Source organism: Crocodylus siamensis, chromosome 6 (assembly GCF_052110815.1).
Source record: "Crocodylus siamensis isolate JL-2025a chromosome 6, ASM5211081v1, whole genome shotgun sequence".
Taxonomy (NCBI): Eukaryota; Metazoa; Chordata; order Crocodylia; family Crocodylidae; genus Crocodylus; species Crocodylus siamensis.
In genome coordinates this window covers 65,476,053-65,491,113 of record NC_143400.1, presented here as the reverse complement: position 1 = coordinate 65,491,113, position 15,061 = coordinate 65,476,053, and the positions used below count along the sequence as shown (strand labels likewise).

Sequence of the window (15,061 nt, the reverse complement as noted above, 5' to 3'; positions counted from 1 at the left end):
TCTTCTTTGTGTCAAAGAGGAGAACCAGTTTGACACTTTGGTGCCATCCTAACTGGTGGTCCCAGCCCTAGGAGGGCACCAGAGTGAATCTGACACACGGAGCATGGTGGATGCATCTTTAAGTGGGGAACAGGTTGACAGGAAAATGCATTTTTCACAGTGAAGCAGATCAGTTGTGCCTGGACACTTCCTAGCACAGCTGATCTACTTGATTTGGCAATATCTATTGCTAGCCTTTGAGTTGCTTGTAATGTTTGTATATCAGTTTTTGTCAGATAAAATTACTTTTCTATATATTTTTGACTCCATATTTACTGAGGATTTAGTTCAGCATTTCAGCTCATTTGGCTCATCTTAAAAATTAAAGTGAAAGATTCCAGTTTTTTATTACAATTTATAACTACAGAACAAGAATACAAATGCATATTTCAGAGTCATATTAAGAAATATGGCTTTACTGCCAGAAGCCAGTACAGTGTATAAGTTTCCAGCATAAAAATCAATGACAGACAGACAGATGCATATCTAAAAAAAATATTACACTTAAGGCAAGTCCCCAAACTGGGCTGGCCTGCTACCTTTACTGATTTTTTTACAGAATACTTTATGAAATTTCCCCTATTTTTTCCAACTGCAATGGTTAAGTCTATGCAAATATTCTAATAATGACATTGTTACATTTTGGCGTACTATTTTCTGTTTCTTAAATTAGAAGTCATAAAAATAATTTATTCTTCACTTTGGTGAATGTATTCTTGCTTTTTAAGAAAACAGACTATCACATACATCTAAGAGCTTGTTCCCATTCAAAACATTGAACAATTTTATGAGAAATATCACTGTAAATTCCACACAAAATCACGGACTGACCTCATTAACCTCTGTGGCAAGACTCTAATCAACTTCAAGAGGAATTGGATCAGACCTATCAAGGGACATGCTGATTTTTGTGCAGTTTGGGAGATTACAATAGTGTTGGAATGCACTTGTGCACAAATATAGCCACATGGAAATAACACCCACAAAAATCAAATCATGTCACAGCAGATCCTGTAACAGTATTTTAAAAGCGGGGGATCTTTTTCACACTATGAAAACAGTACGAGCTAGAATTGATGTACAAGACTTTTTTTGTTTAAAAAAAGCAATACAGCAATGTAATCTTAACATGGTAATGCACGTATTCTGGATAAAGGATTAACCCATAAATAAGCCTTAACTAAATATAAACACATTATTAAAATGTAATTAATTATCTATCTGTACTCGAGCATACAAATTTATCTCTGGTTTTATACCCATTAAAACTTCCGAATTCTGTAAACTGTGAGGCATTCATCATACTTATTAGCATGGCAGGAAAAATACTATTAAATATCTTCGCTATATTGCTTTGTTCAGTCCTCTCCCCATCAAGCACGCAAACACCGTCATAACCATTTTTGGTTTCACTTCTACCAGATCATCTGGTAGGGCGTATATGCGGGCACCAATCTTTCGAGCAACCGAAATGGCATATCTTGGAAAAACAAGAAAGAAAATGATATAATTATTTTACTGGTATCTACTATGTTTGTGCTGAGACATGAAATAAGAACATATTTAATTAAAGGTTGAGATACTTATTTCCGATTTATATTTCAATTGTAGTGGAAAATGCATTTAATGTAATGGAACAATTAAGTATTAACAGTTGCACCGAACATTTATTGCGTCTGAGATTGACACGTGTGTGTGTGCGCGCACGTGCACACACACAAATGTGAGTTCAGTTGGACTATTAATATCAACAGCTTCAGTACAGCGTTGCCAGGTTATGCCAGTAGTAAGTTTGGCCACTACTGTTAATCTGCCATAAAAAAAGTTTTTAAAATGTTACTATTTAAAATGTTACATCCTCATATTTAAAAGTATGAATACATCTATGTTCATACATCTGTCTGTTAAAGTATAAGAAAAATCACAAACTTGTTCATTGCACAAGAAAATATAAGATATTTAACAGCTTACTTAGCATTATTCAATTTGTCTTCATGAGAAAGATCTTCTCTCTTGACAATTTCTTGACGAATTGCTTTTGGTGCAATGGCATCTATTAAATCTAGGACAGGCAAACTAGTACTAATAGATCTGTCCTAGAAGAAAGATTTAATTAACATAAGTTAGCAGATATATTTTGATCATCCTAACAGAACTTTTGACAGGTAACCCCAAAAGCTACAGCAACCACATCTACTTCTAAATAAAGTTAATAAGATACATTGTTGTTTTATTCTACCTTTTTTTTCTTATATCAGTCCTAACTATGCTTTTCTTGCCTGTGTAAAAGTTGCTCTGAGGTCTGTGGGAGTTTCAGAGAGATCACAATCCATGCGTTTCCTCTTTCACTCCTTACATTCTTTATATTTCTGCTATTAAATGACTGTAAATAGCTTGTTTTAATGACAAGGAACAATTTTTTAGCACCTTCTTAATCTTGCATCCTATTTTTATTTATGTGCAAGCTATACAATGCTGAGCATCTTAGTGCTTAAGAGAGTACACTGATGTAATAAATGTGAAATGATTCTTCCTCTCTCTTACAGTTTATGCATTTTGGGATCTTAGTCTTTGGGGACCATTGAACTGGGTTCAGTTTAAGATTCAGGGAGAAAGGCAAAGGTGACCTAAGATCTACTGCAATTTTTGCCTGGCTGCCACCACCGGAATGGATTAATCAGGCAGATCCAGTGATATAAAATCAAGAACACTGCTACATTATATCACCTAGCAATTCTTGGTGTTACACAGGGGACACTTTAACCTGACCAGGTAAACTAGCCTTATGGCCTCTCTGTATTGCTAGTTTGAACTGGAGTATCTAATCTTTTCCTAAATGGTTCAAGTTTCAATTATATCTTGTGTGTCTCTGTAGAATATTATACAATTCTATAAAAGGAAGTTCAAATATCACTCACCCCTATCACATTTACAGAGCTCAGGCTCTACAAGTCTTCTGATCCCTCCCTCTAGAAGGAATGTAAACTTGTGCTATGTTATGCCATCACTGATTCCCCAATGCAGCTATGCACTGCTACCCATTCAAGCAAATTTTAAATGCCACAGTAGGAAAGTTGACATTTTACAAGCCAACAGTAATATCTACAGCAATTTGTAATACTCTGTAGACTCCTATTCCAGGAAATAATGCCACATCATAGAATCATAGGAAATTAGGGTTGGAAAAGACTTCAGGAGGTCATCTTGTCCAACCCCCTCCTCAAAGCAGGACCACCCCTGACTGCATTGTCCCAATCAAGGCTTTGTCTAGCCAGGTCTTAAAAACTTCCAAGGATGGGGAGTTCACAACCTTTCTAGGTAGCCTGTTACAGTGTTTTACCACCCTCCTAGTGAGAAAATTCTTCCTAATATCTAACCTAAGCTTCCCTCATCACAACTTGGGAACATTGCTCCGTGTTCTGGCATCTGCCACCAGTGAGAACAGTCTACGTTCATCCTCTTTCGAACACCCCTTCAGGTAGTTCAAGGCTCCTATTAAATCCTCTCTCAGTCTTCTCTTCTCTAGAAGAAATAAGACCAGTTCCCTCAGCCTCTCCATGCAAGTCATATACTGCAGCCCCTAAACCATTTTTGTTGCCCTCCGCTGCACTTTCTGTAGTGGGGACCCCTAAACTGAACACAGTATTCCAGAGATGTGGCCTCACCAGTGCTGACTAGAGGGGAATAATCACTTCCCTTGCCCTGCTGGCAACACTCCTATCAATGCATCCCAGTATGCTGCTAGCCAAGGGACCACTGTTGGCTCATATTCAGCTTACTGTCCACTGTAACCTCCAGGTCCTTTTCTGCAGAGCTGCGCTCAGCTAGTCAGCCCCAGCCTGTACTGGTGCATGGGACTGTTCCATCCTAAGCGAAAGACTTTGCACTTGTCCTCGTTGGACCTCACGTGACTCTCTTTTGGCCCAGTTCTCCAATTTGTCTAGGTCACTCTGAATCCTGGCCAGAACCTGCAGGGTACCTACTACTTCCCACAACTTGGTGCAATTTGTAGACTTTGAGGGTGCACTCTATGCCATCTTCCAGGTCATTGATGAAGATATGGAACAAAACTGGCCCTAGGACTGACCTCTGGGGCACTCCACTTGATACCAGCTGCCAACTAGATACCAAGCCATTCATTACTACCTTCTGAGCCTGATGTTCCAGCCACCTTTCTACCCACTTTACAGTCTTTTCATCCAGCCCATACCTCCTTAGCTTGCCTGCAAGAATGCTGTGGAAGACCGTATCAAAAGCTGTGCTAAAATCAAGGTATACTACATCTACTGGTCTCCCTGCATCTACAGAGCCAGCCACCTCACCATAGAAGGCAATGGGGTTGGTCAGGCATGACTTGCCCTTGGTGAATCCCTCAGCACCTCTGGGTGCATCTTGTCTGGTCCCATGGATTTGTATATATCCAGCTTTTCTAAATAGTCCCTAAACTGTTCTTTTACCACTGTTGGCTGCTCGCTTCCTCCCCAAACTGTGCTGCCAAATGCAGTACTCTGGGAACTGTCCTTGCCTGTGAAGACTGAGGTGAAAAGGCCACCAAGTACTTCAGCCCTTTCTGCATTGACTGTCACTAGGTCACCTCCCCAATTCAGTAAGGAAGCCACTTTCCCTGATCTTCCTCTTATTATTGGCATATTTGTAGAAACCTTTCTTGTTCTCCTTCACACCTCTTGCTAGCTACAACTCCAATTGAACTTTGGCCTTCCCAATGTCATGTTTGAGTTTCATTTGCTAAGTTAGAGTGCCGATGCCAGCAAACCAAAAGATCTAGTAGGACTGCAAACCATAAAGCCCCTCAGTATTAGTGGCCTTTATTTCTTTGCTGAAGGTAGCATTACAATTGGAGCTTATTAAAAGTTATTCTCCACACTTAGAAGCTTGTTGTCTGCAGTGATAAGTATTGCAGGTGCCAATCACAAGGTTGACCTTTTGAACCTGCTGAGGGCAGCCAGATGAATATGTATCTAGGTCACTGTGTAAAAATGTAATTGGCGGTCAATAATTATTCACAATTGGCATGAGGTGATTGGTCATTGTTGACTATAAATAAGAGCAGATTCCCACCATTAAGCAGAGAACTTTGAGGAGACACAGTCAGCAGATTGGCCACCTGTAGACATCTCCCTGCCACCGACCTTCATTTTGGCGTATTCGTTTATCACCGGTTCGTCTGTCCTTCTCGTCAAAGAGCTCTCGGAAGTTTACTTATCGAAAGTGCATTATAGTTTTTCCTTGTGCATGAGTTGTTGACCAGTTCTGGGACTACTGAGTTGGGCAGCTGCACCTAGCTTCCGGGTTCACCTAGCCTCTGGGTTAGAAAGCAAGGGCTCGGCTCAGGAACCCCATGAACCAACAGACCCCTTTAGACCGTTCTGTTTTATGCACTGCAACTGAACAAGTCAGCTATCCTGCCTACGCTGCGACCATCGGTAGCATAAGTACAATAAACCTTTCATATAACCAATATGCTTCAAGCCGCCTGACTCCTACTCACCGCTACTCCCCACCTGTCCGGTCATCTATCCCTTTTGTGCCAAGCCGGTCGTGCCGACCCAGGCTCACAGATCAAGGGTACACCGGTTACGTGGTGCAATACCCAACTTCATTCCTTCATGCCCAAGCAATATTCTTATACTCCTCCCTAGCTTTTTGTCCAAGTTTCCACTTATGAACTTCTTTTTTGGTGATCTTGTTTACTGAATAGTTCCCTGCTAATCCAAGCTGGTCTTCTGCCGCACTTGCTAATCTTCCTGCACATAGGGATGGTTTGTTCCTGAACTCTAAAGGCCTTCCTTCTCATCTCTGCCTAACAGTGTTCCGTAACAATGGTCCTGTGATGAAGCAGCAGCATAGCTTCGTGTTGTTGCTCTGTAGATCCCTGCATCAGATGTTTTCCCCCTTTAACTTGTAAAAGAAGGGAATCCTTCCTGCACTGCTGATTTAGTTTGTGCCCTAATTTTCATAGCCCCATCCTACTTCAAATTAGTATTTTTTTAACTGCAAATAAATGTTCTAAGTTAAAAAAAATTCCTAAGCAGTTGAAGCACTTTTAAAATATCCCAAAATTAAAAAAACTCATGCCTGAATGTTTCTGTGAGTATATTTGCATCTATATCCCCTACTAATGGAACTATTTCCAGTTTATGGCTTGGTCTTGTCTATTTTTAGGATTCAGATGGTACTTTGAACTAGCCCCAGAGTTCTGCATTTTGTTTCTAAGATGCTGAAATGTACTTTTTCTTATCCTTAAAATAGCAGGTGATTCCTTCCAATTGTTAAAGCAGATGAACAGCCTGGAGTAAGATGACATCACGTGATCTATCAGCAGGAGTGCTGAAGCAGTAAAGCAGCTGGCTCCCTTCCCTTGGAGGCTCAGCATGCAATTCATGTGATGCCCTTACCATCAGATTAATCCTAGTATTTCAAGTTCACCCTAATTCCCATACTGCTACCAAGCTCTTCGTACATTTATATGTAGCACTTCATTAGTTTATTTGAATAGATTAGACTGATGAGTATCTTTCCCAAGTTCATAGATCATAACATCTTTGTAATTTTAATTACTTGGGCAGGTGCTAATCTAATATAACTCCACTTTTCCTGTCTACAATGAATTTCAATGACCTGTGACCCTCTTTTTCTTACACAAAGATGCTATTTCATTTCGTTAACCCAAGACTAGGTAGAAAAATACAACTCTTTTACAAACATACATACTTATTTAAGAACAGTTATTTAAATGGGGGGAAAAATGTCTCAAGTAATATTATCCTAGATCCAAAATAAGACACTTCCAAAACATTTCTCAGTAGTTACCACTGCCAGATCAACCAGCTTTTCAGTTTTTGGGCTCTGTATTCCAGCTGTGACCCAGACAGACAACTAACTATTTGAACATGTGTTGAGGCTGCATGCTTAAAACGCAGTTGTATTTCTCTGTGTAATTATTAGTCCATCATTTCTAAAAAGATAGGTGATGATATACTTGACACGTGAGATTTTGCAGATAAGACACCTCTTAAATGCAGATGCATAAACTTTCTCTCTCAATTTTCTCTTTATTCATTTTGCAAATATATTAGCTCAGTGCCCTTATGAAGCACAAGTTGACATCAATCTATTTTATTAGGTCAGCTGTTTTTCAGCACCAGTGCTAGCTTTTGATCTGGTATCCCATGATCACCTCTTGGCCAAACTGGCCAGTTGTGGCCTTGGCTCCACCACGATCCACTGGCTGGGAAATTGGCTTCGTGGTCGGACCCAGAGGGTTGTGATTGATGGCAGTCACTCATCGTGGTGCCCTGTGACCAGTGGGGTCCCTCAAGGCTCTGTCCGGGGACCCATCCTGTTCAACATCTTCATTAACAATGTGGACATTGGAGTCAGGAGTGGACTGGCCAAGTTCGCCAATGACACCAAACTTTGGGGCAAAGCATCCACGCCAGAAGATAGGCGGGTGATCCAGGCTGACCTGGACAAGCTCAGCAAATGGGGAGACGAGAACCTCATGGTGTTTAACACCGAAAAATGCAAGGTTCTCCACCTTGGGAGGAAAAACCTGCAGCACCCTTATAGGCTCGGCAGTGCTACGTTGGATAGCACTATAGAAGAAAGAGACTTGGGGGTCATCATTGACCACAAGATGAACATGAGCCTGCAATGCGATGCTGCGGCTAGTAAAGCGACCAAAATGCTGGCGTGCATCCATAGATGCTTCTCGAGCAAATCCCGGGACGTCATTCTCCCCTTGTACTTGGCCTTGGTGAAGCCGCAGCTGGAGTACTGCATCCAGTTTTGGGCTCCACAATTCAAAAAGGATGTGGAGAAGCTTGAGAGAGTCCAGAGGAGAGCCACGCGCATGATCAGAGGTCAGGAAAACAGATCTTACGATGACAGGCTGAGAGCCATGGGACTCTTTAGCCTGGAAAAGCGTAGGCTCAGGGGTGATCTGATGGCCACCTATAAGTTTATTGGGGTGACCACCAGGATCTGGGGGAACATTTGTTCACCAGAGCGCCCCAAGGGATGACTAGGTCAAACGGTCACAAACTCCTGCAAGACCGTTTCAGGCTGGACATAAGGAAGAATTTCTTTACTGTCTGAGCACCTACATTGAACACCTTCAAGAGTAAATTGGATGCTTATCTTGCTGGGATCCTATAACCCCAGCTGACTTCCTGCCCTTTGGGCAGGGGGCTGGACTCGATGATCTCCAGAGGTCCCTTCCAGCCCTAATGTCTATGAAATCTATGAAAAACAGTGAATGGTTTGTTAGCTACCACTTGCTCCCTCTGCTCGTTCTCCTACACCCCAGAAACAAAATAATTCCAGAGGGCTGAAACATTTCAAAAGTTCTAAGAAACCATTTCAAACCAGGATGCACTTTCAAAATTGTCTTCTAAATTTGTACACAAAAATTACTAAGTGCCCAAGCCCTGCAACTGCATATACAGCTGAGGGAGGTGTTTAGTTACTGCAACTTGTGCTGTGAAAATTATAGACAAATTAGAAGCCCTTTTGAAAATTAGACCTTGTTGATCTTACATAGATTTCATAGGGCTAGAAGGGACCTCAGAAGATCATTGAGTCCAGCCCCCCACTCAAAGGGCAGGAAGTCAGCTGGGGTCATAGGATCCAAGCAAGATAAGCATCTCCAGGCTACGCCAGACCTTGGGGGCTTGGACAGTAAAGAAATTCTTCCCCATGTCCAGCCTGAAATGGTCTTGCAGTAGTTTATAACCATTTGACCTCGTCATCTCTTGGGGCGCTCTGATGAACAAACATTCCCCCAGATCCTGGTGGTCACCCCTGATAAACCTATAGGTGGCCATCAGATCACCCCTGAGCCTGTGCTTTTCCAGGCCAAAGAGCCCCATGACTCTCAGCCTGTCGTTGTAAGGTCTGTTTTCCTGACCTCTGATCACATACATAGCTCTTCTCTGGACTCTCTCAAGCTTCTCCACATCCTTTTTGAATTGTGGAGCCCAAAACTAGATGCAGTACTCCAGCTGCGGCCTCACCAAGGCCAAGTACAGGGGGAGAAGGACATCCTGAGATTTACTCAAGAAGCATCTATTGATGCAAGCCAGTGTTTTGGTCACTTTACTAGTCACAGCATCATACTGGAGGCTCATGTTCATCTTGTGGTCAATGATGACCCCCAAGTCTCTTTCTTCTGTAGTGCTAGCCAGTGTAGCACTGCCAAGCCTATAAGGATGCTGCAGGTTTTTCCTCCCAAGGTGGAGAATTTTGCATTTTTCGGTGTTAAACACCATCAAGTTCTCGTCCGCCTATTTGCTGAGCCTGTCCAGGTCAGCCTGGATCGCCCTCCTGTCTTCTGGTGTGGATGCTCTGGCCCAAAAGTTTGGTCTCATCAGCGAACCTGGCCAGCCCGCTTCTGACTCCAATGTCCACATCATTAATGAAGATGTTGAACAATATGCGTCCAAGGACAGAGCCTCTGGGGACCCCACTGGTCACAGGGCACCATGATGATAACCAGAGACTCATTTGATTTTTTAAAAAGTTTTCAAGACAGTTTTGTAAACTTTTAGACAACACATTGTATTCCAAACCCAAATCCTATTGTGCTAACTGAAGTTAGTTGATGCACCGTTATTTCCTCATATAATTTTTTACTTACCTTGAAGCTGGTAATTGAGGTTTTTTTCTTTGCATTTGCAAGTGTTTGATTAACCCATTTAATAATAACTTCATCATTTACTTTTTCCCCTTCTCCAAGGTCTGATAGTACTTTCAAAGTATACCTGTAACAGGAAAAGTCGTTTAAAAGTTATTTATAGAATTCTTTTCTGTTCCAAAGTTTTCATCTTTACATTTAATTTTTGCTATGTTAATTATTTTGGTACTCTATTTTTCTACTTCTATATTATTACTATCACAAAAATAAAATAACATTCCAGATTCTAATATTCACTGTCACATTTTTTTCTATATTTATTTTCCTTATCCCATCAGTAGTTTCACAAAATGAAGTGAAAGGATTCATCATTCTGGAATCAAGTCACCTCCAAAAGTAAGTTAAAAAGTAGTTCTAGGTAATCTTCATCCCTGAATCCCCACATCATTTTTGTGGTTTTGCAATTACATTTCATTATATAAAAATAATCTTCTGGCAGGGCACTGTGTGCGCCTGCCACTTTGAGGCCCTGGAGCTGGTAGCCTCCAGGTGCCTAATGAGAGCAGCCATTTTAGGCTCAGGGATGCCTATATAAACAAGGCAGTTTGGCTGTTGGAGGTCAGGCAACAACATAGCCTGGCCAGAGAGCTGCTGAGTTTCATCTGGAGCTAAGGGAGGAGCTGTAGGGGATGGTCAGGAGGCTCCTGGTCCTGGGCATGACCTAAAACTGCACCCTGCTGGGAGTAGGTGGCCTGGTGGGGCTATCAGTGGCATGGGAGCCCCCAGCAAATGCCAGGCCAGTTACCACCCTGGTGAAAGGTGGGTTGGGGTGCCTTAACCTAGCCCCCACCACCAGGTGGGTTACCCCTTTATGTGTAGGGCCCAGGGGGTGGACCCCTAGAGAGAGTGAGGGGCTAGAGACTCAAATACTGATTGAGAGAGTACACCCTTGACTGGCCCATGCTGGAACCAGGACCAGGACCAGACTGGTGAAAAGGGCCAGGGGCCCACCACGAGGGATGCCCCAGAGCTGAGGGCCAGCGGTTTTGACCGGCCTGGAGATGGGCCAGGGCTGGTAGCCAAAGGTCCCAGGAGGGGACCACACCCGAGAGGGGAAAATGGCTTCAGGGAGCTACATAGCCTATATGAAGGTGGATGAGGCTGCCTGATGAAGGAAATTTGTTTGGGGTTCAGTCAGAAGGAGTCTGGGGCCCAGTGTGGGGCTGGTGATGACAGGAACACCTAGATGCTATCTGTGAGGCTTGAGCTGTGGTGTAGGGGAGAAATGGAGCTGCAGATAGCTGCCTCTAGCAGTGGGGCAGAAAATGGGCTGCCTTCCACTTAATTACATCTATTAATTAATCAATTAAAGACCAAGGCGTGGTGGGCAAGAAACCAGTGGTTAGCCCAAGAACAGGTGGGTGGGCCACGTGGAGATCAGTCCCAAGCCAGCCCCCCATTACAAATCCTTACTGAAAACAACATACCAGAACACAAAACAGAATATTGTGGATTTTGCTGCTTTTCCTTTTAGGTGGACCATGTTTTAACAAATATATAGATCTCAGTTCGGCAATAGGAACCTCTAGTTTCAATCACTGCCTCATACTAAATACCACAGAGGGAGAACAATGAAACTCATTCTCTTTTATGCCATAATTTTTTCCAAGAAAAACCAAAGTGTGTACATGTGTGTACACCCCCCTGAAACATTTTTGTTTCCATCCATGTAGCATGTTAAGCTGCAGAGGAAAAAGGAAATAAATTTTTGAATGATGTTTGAAAAGAAAAAGGTTATTCTCTCAGGATATCTAAGAGAACCATCCTTTGATCCACATAGTTTTTATTCTGTTCCAAGTCAGTTTACTATTTGTAGTATATTTTCTCAGTAGTTTTGCAGTTTTATGAAATTCCATAGTATGAAGCAAATCTTATGTGCATATAAATTGTCAAAGCTCCACTGACACTGATAAAGAAATACAATTAAATTGCTTTCAGCAGTATTGTAGTCTCACTTGTTGGTGTCAGTGATGTTTTTGTAAGCCAGTCAAAAGAAAAAACAGCTTATGAGGACAGAAGATATTGCAGACCTATGACTATTGACCTAAAAAGAGGCCAAAAGCTTACTGTCTTATTGCTTAGTTGCATTAACTACCATAATGAAAAATGGTAGGAATAAAAAAATGCCCAATGTTTTAATCTGAAAAAAAAAACAAAGCAAATTAAATTACTTCAGCTACAGCCTGAACACCCCTGCAGCTGGATGAGGCTGGGCCATGTCCCTCCCCACACCAGGATGGGCCACATCTCTTTTCCCTGTGGGGCCAGACTGGGGCTGGCTCAAGCCCCCTTCCTCCCCCCATGCAGGGGCCAGGTTGGGGCTAGGCCAAGCCGCCTCCCTCCACGGGGCCAAACCACATCTCTTTCCCCCCACAGGGCCAGGCTGGGGCTGGACCGTGTTCCCTTTACTTACCTTCCACAGGGCTGGGCCATGGGCCTTCCCCCCCCCCCTTAGTGGAGCCAGAGCACCACTGATTTACACCTATAATTTGCAATCTTTACTACAGCTGTGGAGTTTAGCTCTCTAATAAGATTTGCAGCTTGACTGCCAACAGGTGAAAGACTTCCCACTATTTAAAAATGAAGATGTAGCAGTTCTGCATGCATATAACAACTAACAACTCCTCACCTTCTCATCAGTTGCCACACCAATGCCAAGGTTAGAGTTCGATTGCCCTCATTTAAGTCCTGTCCACCAATACCAACTAGGGAGAATTTGGCCTTTGTCTTCCCAAGTTCCACTGCGTAATTACAATTCTCAATCTAAGAAAAAAAAAGTGTAACCTTTTCTGTACATGAAAAAATATGTTATCACTAACGCACACAGACCTAGAATCTACTCATAACTTGATCTAGTTTACCCTAACTTTACCCACACCAACACTGGGATGATAGGAGAGTTATTAAAAAGTACAGACATTCAGTTTCAACCAGGAAAGTCGCCCTTCTCTCAGTATAAACCAAAAGCATGTAAATGTTCAGATTTCTTCTCATAAAGCAAAAGTGTAAACTTCAGTAGAAAAATAACCCAACAACAACCAGGATTAAATCACTCCTGGGAGTGAATGTTTACTGGTTTACATCCTCCTGGGGATCAAAAGGAGTGGAGCTAGGAAAGGCTCCTGGCCTTCCTGAGACTGGAGTTACCCCCTACATCTTCTTTAGATGGGGGTACCTGTTTCCCCCTGTTATAGACTGGGGGGGTGAGGGGAGCAGCAGCCACTATTCCTTGCTTTTTCCCCCCCAACTAGGCTTCCCTTGCCAGTTCTGCTGGTTTTCCTTTGCTGCCCTGCCACCCAGCTGTGCAGGAATTTAGAAACGGGCAGCCAGGAACGGGTCTCTGACTCAGCTCCTGCCCCACCACCCAGCTGAGAAATAGGGAGGCAATTTGAAAGCTACAGGATGAGATCAAGGCTTGGGGACCCCCCGCCTCCCAGATGGCAGGTTTCAAACCACTGCCTGCCAATCAGCTGAGTGGTTGGGCAGCAAGAGGGAACTGAGAGCCAAGCTGAGGAAAGCCTAAGCACACCTGGTTCCTAGCTTCTCTAGATTTTAAACTACTACTCAGCTGAGTGGACAGAAGCAAGGAGAAGCCAGAGGTGTGCAGAGGCTTTCCCTAGCCTGATTCCTGGCTCCTGACCCCTCCAGCTTCCCCTTGCCACCCGTGCTACCCAACTGACCTAGTGTAGAGCAGGGCAAGGCAAGATGCTGCAGCAGCCTTGCTACTGTGGCAAATGCTCCAACCTCGCCCTGCACTGTTCTGGGTCAGAGCAGAAAGGACACCAGAAAGCACACACTGACCTTTTTCATGTTACCACCAAGTGCAGGATATGGAGGTTTGTTGACCTGGTTCCAGTCTACTGGCACACAAATCATCTCATATAGTTGGAAAATTATTAAGGCATTCGAAAGATCCCTAAATCAGAGTAGGCAGAACAACGACTGCTTTTAATTATAGAAATGTATGTTTACACTGAATATATTAATAAGTTTCTCCTGCAAGTGAATTTTTGAAGTTAAAAAACAGAGTGAGAAAACAAATATCCATTCACATAAATAAAAACTGCACAGAATTTGAACGTTTCCCTACATTCAAACCTTCTAGTCTTTGACCCTGCCCATATCTTAAATTATATTAATTCTTCAGTTGTCTTTTTCTCTCAGCTCTGAAATGTAATTAATAAAACTACAGACTTTCCCCAGGTATTGAATTTATAAGTACATGTGAGGAAGTGACCATTATACCTGAGGTTGCCAAACCATTTTTAATATAACCCTCTGCTTTCATTCATTCTGAACTTTCATACTTGGTTTCTGCCAGAGGTGGATTTAGTTAAAAAAATTAATCAAAACAAGTATATTAATCTAGACCAGAAGTTCTCAAACTGTGGACCACAAGCTCCATTCAGGTGTTTTCAGAAAGGCTGCAGAACAATAGCGAATATCTGTACTTGTAAGGTAAGACTACTGATATTAAAATATGAATTGTGTGCTTTGATTTGTAGAGCAAAATGAGTTTAAGGACTCCACTGAGACCCTCAGCAATTTTCAAGTGGTCCATGAAAAAAGAGGTTTGAGAACCACCGATCTAGAGTATGAAAAGACTTAAGGAAATTTTTAACACTGCCATATCACTTGCAACTGTTCTCCAACTATTGTGCCAATATCTACATTTTCATTGTAGTTCCAAATGTTTTAAAAATTATCCTAACTTCCTGCATGATTTATTAAAATAATGGATAACAGTTTACACTTCTCTATTTCTTCCAAGGATGGTAAAAAAATTATCATCATTAATTTAGGTCCCTGGCAGATGTTCAGTTAAAGGCATGATGGGATTCAATCAGTGATCTGAACAACTGTGCCCTATTGGCAGTGCAGTGGGGGGATCACAGTCCCAGCACGAGGCAAGCAGCAAACCCAGGGGTGGACCACACCCAACTTGGAGCACCAGTCACCTGACCAACACTCCCAGACTCAGGAATGCATCAGCGTGCCCCAAAACTAAGAGCACTGATCAGCCACTGGAACTCCCAGTCTTGAAGGAGCACCAGAGTTAAGAGCTCCAATGTCCTCCTGAGGCAGAGGCTTTCCCCATTGTTCCATTTTAGGTGCAACTATTTTAGGTAAATTTGTTCCTTGCTTTATCATGCCATTAATGGCTAAGTTACTACTTGAGGTTGATTAACTGGTTAATCACATCTTAAGTGTAACAAACATCTACCGGGGCCTTAGCCTCATAGTATTCTTTGCAAGGCAGCTTAGGTATCATTATGCCCTTTTCACAGGTGAAAAAGTGAAGGCTTC

The 15,061-nt window shown here is 42.5% G+C and overlaps 1 protein-coding gene across 3 annotated transcripts in view; it reads right to left on the bottom strand.

Moving 5' to 3' along the window:
* Positions 1–361: 361 nt before the first annotated feature.
* The window catches only part of PLS1 (plastin 1), a 71,330-nt gene continuing 56,630 nt past the window's right edge, over positions 362–15,061 (bottom strand). For all 3 annotated transcript variants that reach the window (XM_090052108.1, XM_090052107.1, XM_090052109.1), the window contains 5 exons: positions 13,556–13,670; positions 12,384–12,517; positions 9,698–9,821; positions 2,011–2,135; positions 362–1,519 (listed from right to left, as the gene is read on the bottom strand). In XM_090052108.1, the coding sequence (XP_089908234.1) occupies positions 1,384–1,519; positions 2,011–2,135; positions 9,698–9,821; positions 12,384–12,517; positions 13,556–13,670 (634 nt within the window). In that variant the 3' untranslated portion in view covers positions 362–1,383. The remainder of the gene's footprint in view (positions 1,520–2,010; positions 2,136–9,697; positions 9,822–12,383; positions 12,518–13,555; positions 13,671–15,061) is intronic.